The sequence below is a fragment of the Physcomitrium patens genome, chromosome 12 (assembly GCF_059467195.1).
Source record: "Physcomitrium patens ecotype Gransden chromosome 12, ASM5946719v1, whole genome shotgun sequence".
NCBI classification, from domain to species: Eukaryota; Viridiplantae; Streptophyta; class Bryopsida; order Funariales; family Funariaceae; genus Physcomitrium; species Physcomitrium patens.
In genome coordinates, this window is record NC_143421.1 from 13,187,086 (window position 1) to 13,194,362 (window position 7,277).

The 7,277-nt window shown below is 34.9% G+C and overlaps 1 protein-coding gene across 1 annotated transcript; it reads left to right on the top strand.

The window, feature by feature from the left end:
* The first annotated feature begins 4,529 nt into the window (after window positions 1-4,529).
* On the top strand, window positions 4,530-6,182 carry LOC112289516 (basic blue protein). The gene is made up of 2 exons (XM_024534764.3): window positions 4,530-4,923; window positions 5,638-6,182. The coding sequence occupies exons 1-2, from the start codon at window positions 4,740-4,742 to the stop codon at window positions 6,057-6,059; spliced, it is 606 nt and encodes a 201-aa protein (XP_024390532.1). The 5' UTR covers window positions 4,530-4,739; the 3' UTR covers window positions 6,060-6,182.
* The last annotated feature ends 1,095 nt before the right edge of the window (window positions 6,183-7,277 follow it).

Below are 7,277 nucleotides of genomic sequence, written 5' to 3' on the forward strand. Positions count from 1 at the left end.
ACTTTTTTAAAGAAAGATAAAAAAAAAATAAAAAAGTATATACACATATATATATATATTTAAAATATATATAAAAGAAACTAAAATGGTTATTATTAAAAGACAAAAAAATTAGAAATCCTTGGAAGTACAATAAAAATAAAAATAAAAAGAATTGAAAAGAATAAAGATGACTTCACTCTTGTCTCTATATATATATATATATATATATATATATATATATATATTATCTATCTAAGAGCAATGTGGTAATATTCTATAGGACCTCAAAAACTTGTCCAATTTGCAAGATACATGTCTTAACTTGCAAGGTAAGTTTTCTTTATGTCCATCATATTATTAACTTGTACAATAAGCTACCAATATGTGTGATACATGGCTTACTTGTTGACCAAGTTTCTAACCTATTAATCACTTATAGATATGTATAAAGGTGAAACTACATGTACAAAGCTTTTAAAAAGATATTATAAAATTAATTTATTTTTATCTACTTTTATCTATTCATATTATTTATTCTATGAGAATAAATATATATGTTTGTGATAAATAATAACTATATTTATTATCTATATTGAAAGTTATTGATACATGCCAAACTTAAAGACAAAATATTTGTTCATTAGCTACTTGCTTTTAGTAAAAATAAACTTATAGATATTAAAAAAGAATATGATGCTTGTCGAGTAAGCATGCTCTTAAATCAAGAAGATAGCTTGGGTTTAATTGGCAAGCATATTTTAAAATATAAACTGCCTTATGAAACAAAGAATTTTTGAGTCAACATGCTATTTTTTTTGCATGCAATGATGAAGTTTCTATAATAAACTAATCAATATGAAAAGCAATAAAAGGAAAAAATTGAGATTTATTGGGAAGATTGGAAAGCTGTAGAGATGGTTTGAATAGAATATTTGAACATATTAGAGGTAAGCAGATGGCCTCTGCACAAACTCTTGCTTAATGTTGACATATCCTTAATGCATTTGCATAATCTTGACCTAGTCAATGGTCTTTGTAACGGAATTTAGCTAATTGTCAGATATCACACTAATCAAGTTATTGAAGTTAATAAAAGAAAAGTCTAGCCACATTGCATTCATTCCTAAAATCATAGTAACTATTGGAAAGTCAAGTCTTCCTGAACTTAGCCGTAAGTAAAAAACCGCCTATAAAATACGGAGAAACATTCTTGAGACGAATCAAGGTAGACCACTGTCCACGACTGCAGTGGCAATTGTAATCATCACATTCAACTCCTCCAAAGTGAAGGCAAGTTCAGAAGAAATCTTACGGTTGTACTTCAAGGTATGAGCGTTTATGACAAGGCGCAAGGATCCGGCAGTGGGACGAGAGAAGATAGCTACAGTCTTCTTCTGACGAGATATGTACAAATGCGATTGATTTTGACTCGTAATTCAATGTTTGCGATTCTAAATCATATGAAAAATATGATGAAAGTGTCTCAAGATGGATCAGCTTCTCATGATCGACGTTTTGACATACAACCAAAATCCATCCACACTGGTAAAAGTTGACTTTTAGATAATGACTAGTTGGAGGACATATAGGAACCAATACGCATGAGTGAATGATTGTGTCTTGAGTGTAAGTTTCCATACAAGTACCACCAATTCCTTGTCATGCATAATCAGGTTGGATAAACAATCGACACACTCAGTCACATGGATTGTAATCAATCCTCAACCTCAAAATCAGTGTGAACTCTAACGGTTCATTACTTTCAACTATCGCCAAGAAGAACGATTCTAATCAGACACCTTAACATTCTCAGAAGTCTAAAGCAGTGCCCAGCTCTCCTTTCCTCACAGGCGGATCGGTTAAGCCATGTCCTAACAGAGTTCTGCCAATCCTTCTAGAAGTGCCCATTGGAAATGACATTATTATGCTTCACCTTGATTTCAGTCCTGATTGCCAATGAGAGACGGTCAAGTGCCAATTGATACCTTCGGCAAATTCAAATTGGTTGTAGACAGGGAAGAAATCGTTGTACATAATGTGTACAAAAACATATCTCCAGAAGAGGCAAGGCGCATAGGCGATAGAACCCGAGAAAACAAAGAGAGTGAGAATGAAAAACAAGGGCCCTCATCTCAAAGAATTCACGTCAGACGCGTAGGAGATTGATTCCAACTTACGTGAATTCTTTGAGATGAGGGCTCTTGTTTATGGATCAATCACGTAGGAGATTGATCCCAACTTACGTGGATCCGCCACTCTACTACTTCAATCGACTTGTTGTTGTATGCCTTAACTAATTGAGAAATTGTGGAACAAGTTTGACAACTTTACTGCAACCACGGAATTGTAATTGAAAAAAAAATTGTAATTGTTTGTTTTTTGACTGACAATATCACTAGTTAACAAAAATTATCCTCAATAATGGAACATTGCGTGTCAATATATCTTCCACAATTTAAATTCCAATGACAAACCATTGGAAGATAGCATGGGGTTAGCAGAGCCCAGAGCTCGAGCTCACAATATAAATAAAAGAGAAAAAGAATATATATATATATATATATATATATATATGAATGAAATGAGTTAAGTATGATGCAAGCAGAAGACTTGAAACAAGAACCTACAGATTCATTAGATCAAATAATTTATTATGTTCTTTGTGTATACAATATACATAAAAATTTGCAAACATTTGTCATGAATCATCTTTTCTGTCAATATAAAAAGAAAACATTGTTCATGTTCACAGAATATACTAGAAATTTGATAAACCACAATAGCTGAGACATATTGTTCAATCAATGCTGTAGGAAAAGCTTTGTTCAATCATTCAAAATATTACATAAAAAACATGGCACAACTCAATATTGTTATACAAGAAATAATCCAATGGTTCCAAGCTAAAAAATGCAGCAATCCTCATTACATTGATTTTGACTGCTGTATGCACATCTATGTTACAAAAGTAACTTCCAACACTAAACAAAGTCAAACTAGAGACTTGAGGCCACAAAAAGTTGACTCTGACATGGTCACGAGGTGGAGAAAATTTTGCTTTGGAAAATAAAGGATAAACTTTTGAAGACCTGGGGTGGTGTATAAACTTGCCTTTGAAGCATAGATATCTTCAGAAATAGAAAACATAAAGAGTGGTGCCTTAAAACATACTTAAAAATGTCAAATATTCTCTTTGAATCATTAAACCCCAACACAAGTGGAATATCAAAGTATATTTTCAAATTCTCAAATCCTGTCACTGAAGCATAAGAACTATAAACAAAGTAGCACAGAATATATATAAATATAAAACATTTGATTTGTCCTTGAGTCATTTTGAACTTCCTTGGGATTTGATCCCAACTTTACTACCAATGGGGGTAGTGAATTTTGCTCTTTCAATCAAGTCAAATTGACCTTGACCCCTCCGTAGCAGAAGGAAATCGAACCCTTGATGTTTTACACTTGGTACTGGATGATGCCACCAGAATAATATCCGTCTTCGCCCTGAGATTAAAATACCGCCGTTTTAACGTCGTTAATTAGAATTAAAAAAACTATCACCTAAACTTGTCATTAAATATTCACCATATGTATTCTGATTTTCATATGTATTAAGTATTTTAAACAATCATGCTGAACTCCATACTTTATTTCATTATTGACCTCATACAAATTCAATAATGAAGTATAAAAATAAAACCATTTGTATGTGTGTGTGTGTGTACACACAAAACAATGCACACACATACATATAGATATATATATATATATATATATAGATATATATTGTAAAGACTTGTTACACATAAATGAACAATTGTAAAGATAACATAACACGTTGTTATGTTCATAATATCTTTTGGCAGTTCGTTTATTCACATGATCTCAAAAAAAAAAAAAAAAAAAAAAAAAAAAAATCCACTGTCAAATTAACTAAATTTTAGTATCCACCAAGATTTTAAAATAAAAATGATACCTATGATTTAAAAATCATTCATAAAACCATTTTTTTTTTAAGATTTTAAATATCATATCAACTTATAAAAAAAAAGTAAACAAAAATAAACAAAAATAAACAAAAATAAATCTTAGTGTGGGAATGTTTTAATTGTGAACCATTACAATGAAATAATGCAGCAACTCATAGAAAAATCAAAACCGACATATTTAATCCAGAATCGAATCCCCTAGCAAAAGTGGTAAAGTTGAAATATATATATATATATATATATATATACATATGTAGTGCCATTTCTACAAAGTGATTGTTCTGGAAGCTGTAGCCAGCTGCGGAAGCCCTGACCATTATGTTGTGGGTGTTGGTGCCATTAAAAAATGAAACTCTGCTCCCAAGCTTCGGGGTTCTGAGTAGCGGCTTTGTAGTGTTCTGATTTGTCGCATTGCAATCTTGAAAACGCAACACAACCCATGACATAATCTCGAAGTTCATGTGGATTCGTGCGCGACCCAGGCTCCGAAGTCAGCTTCAATCATGAGGCTTCACCACGCGCTTGTCAAAGAGGCAAGGCCACAGTTAAGAGTCCAGTCTGCCGGCACCCTGAATCCATTCACTTGGTTCGCCTCACTCACACCCACCTGTCCGTCGTCGTTCACTAGTTACGGTGGCGCGGAGATTTTTCTTAGATCATCAGCTGGGTCCTGTTGCATAATTTTGGAGCTGCGTGCTGGTTTCTGTGTGTTGAGGTTTCGTTTCTGAGTGCGAACTTCGGTGGAGGTAGGAGTAGTTAATAGCGATGACCATGGGAAGAGGCAGTGCGATGTTGGCTGTGGCGATTTTCCTCGTAAGTGCCGCAATGGGTGTGCGGGGAGCCACTTATACTCTGCCCGGCTCATGGGTGGTTCCGACCGAGAACGCAGATATTTACAACGTGTGGGCTCAGAATGTCTCCAGTTATCTTGTTGAAGGCGATGTGATCAGTAAGTCCGTATCCTTCCCTGTATTTTTCTTTCCTTGAAGTCGTAGATGTATTCGGATGAGGAGCTGTTGCTGTTTAAACGACTGTTGATAGCTTGATGGTTTGGGCGTTGCTCTGTAAGTTGTCGCGATTGGGATAGTTTACGGTGTAAATCGAGCTCTGGTTTCCTCTGTTTGGCCTGGAATCATTTTTGGGTCAGAGATCTCAAGAAATTTTGGTGAAATCAAGGCGAGACTGTGAGGGACCAGTTCATGATATTGGTAGGAGATGCACAAAGAACAGTCGCTAGCGTTTATGTTTAGCCGGAAGCACTTGCGTGGATTGGTGATGAGGGATATTCTCACTGGCTTATTTCAACTTGATTTCGAATGTAGGAATGCATCACGAGGGCACATTTATTTAACTGACGTCAATTTAGTGTCACTATTGTCCCTTCGAATCAGTGGCACCTGGTTTGATGTTATAAATATGATCGACGTTGTGGTGAGAGGTGAGCTTGGAGCACAAGAGATTCTTGGACTTGGTTTGCGTTCAAGTTTATACAATGCGAGAATAACCCCAAAGAATTCAATTAAGCGAATTAAGAAAACGTATATTAGTTTCTTTCGTTGTCGCTTCGGTCGATTCCGCATAGTTTCATCAGAGGAGACGCGCAGTTGGCGATCTGCGAGCTAACTTCTGAGCTAAAATCTATCAGTTTACTGTTTGGGTGCAGTTTTCCAGTATGTGGCAGCAGCTCATGACGTGGTAACTTTGGGAACCCAAGCAGAGTACGACGGTTGCGATTCAACTACTCCCTTGAACAGAACCCAGACAGGGAACGACGCCATCATCGTCAAGGCAGGAATCAATCTCTACATTTGCGGCAGAAATGGCCATTGCCAAGCAGGTCAAAAGGTATCCGTCACTGCATCTGCAGCCAACATAATCACCCCGACGATCTCACCTGTCGCAAGCATCCCAGCGCTCTCACCGCCACTGAGCGCCCCAACGATCTCACCTGCATCAGGTGCCGCACTTCCAGCAATCTACACCATCACTCCAGCTGCAGCTCCACACTCTGCTGGTTCCGTGACTGTACCCCAGGCCGTTGCCGCCGCCACAGTCGCAGCGGCGGCATGTTTTGCCCTTTTCTAGAGATCGGTCTTTTTCGTAGAAATATCTATGCATAAACAATATGATATAAAGTAGAGAAAAAGGATATGGTATAATGTTAATTGTTGTTATTATTTTGATGAATAAAAATTAAAAATGAGACTATATATGGTTTTCTATAATAAAAAATTTCACTACCCAGTCTTAAAAAAAAAACCTTCTTCTTTTCTAATCTTTTTTACACAAATATATTTTTTTCTTTAAATTACTTTTACACAAAGTCTTATTTTTCTTCTTTTAACTAAATCTAATTCTTTTTACTTGGACTCCATTTACACTAAGTCTTCTCTTGATTACTTTCAACAAAGAATGTAGGATTTAATAATTAATTTTGAGAGATTAACATCAACAATTTAGAATTAAGTATTAGGGATTTGTAGAGGGTAATTTGAAATTAACAAGAAGCTAAATCAATCAATCAATCAAAAAAAAAAAAAAAAAAAAAAAAAAAAACATATATTTCTGATCTTTGCACCAATAGATACTACCATGCCAACTTTATAAGAAAGCACAGCAAAGAATTTCCATAAGACCCTAACAAAGCTACTTCTTCCATACATTAGTTAAACAAAAGTTAATCCATTGGTACTTCCTTTCTTCTAGCCTTTAAGCTTGATAAGCCTCAATTCCTACTCTAATCCAATCCACCACACATTCTTGATGCAGATAGTATCCTCAGCCAAGGCAACATGTGCAACTCCTCTAACAGTGGAAATAAATCAATTTAACCTCTTTTATTTAAGTCAATCCAGTTTGCTCTCTACAAAACTCCAATCCTAGCATACATGCAATTTACAATCACAAGAAGCATAGATATTTTGTGCAACAAAGAAACCAACAACATCAATACTATGTCACAATAGCATTATTGCAAGTAAGGTCATTATTAACAATAATAATAGTCTTTAACATAATAATCTTCATAAAAAAGGAAAATCAACACCTCGAAGTTACTTACTAAGTCCTTAGAAATAACAAGTAGAAGTGACTACTTGACAATGACTATATAACAACCATATGACTAATGTAGGTGCTTCCTTCTTTAAAATAGCAATCCAAAACTGCAAAAATACCACAATAGAAAGCAAAGAATGAAGATTATATGTTTGAAGAACCAATTAAAATCTTAAAGAATTTAGACAACTACAATATTGAACACAAGCCCTTATGTCTCTCATCTTTTCACTCCAAGACCAAGAA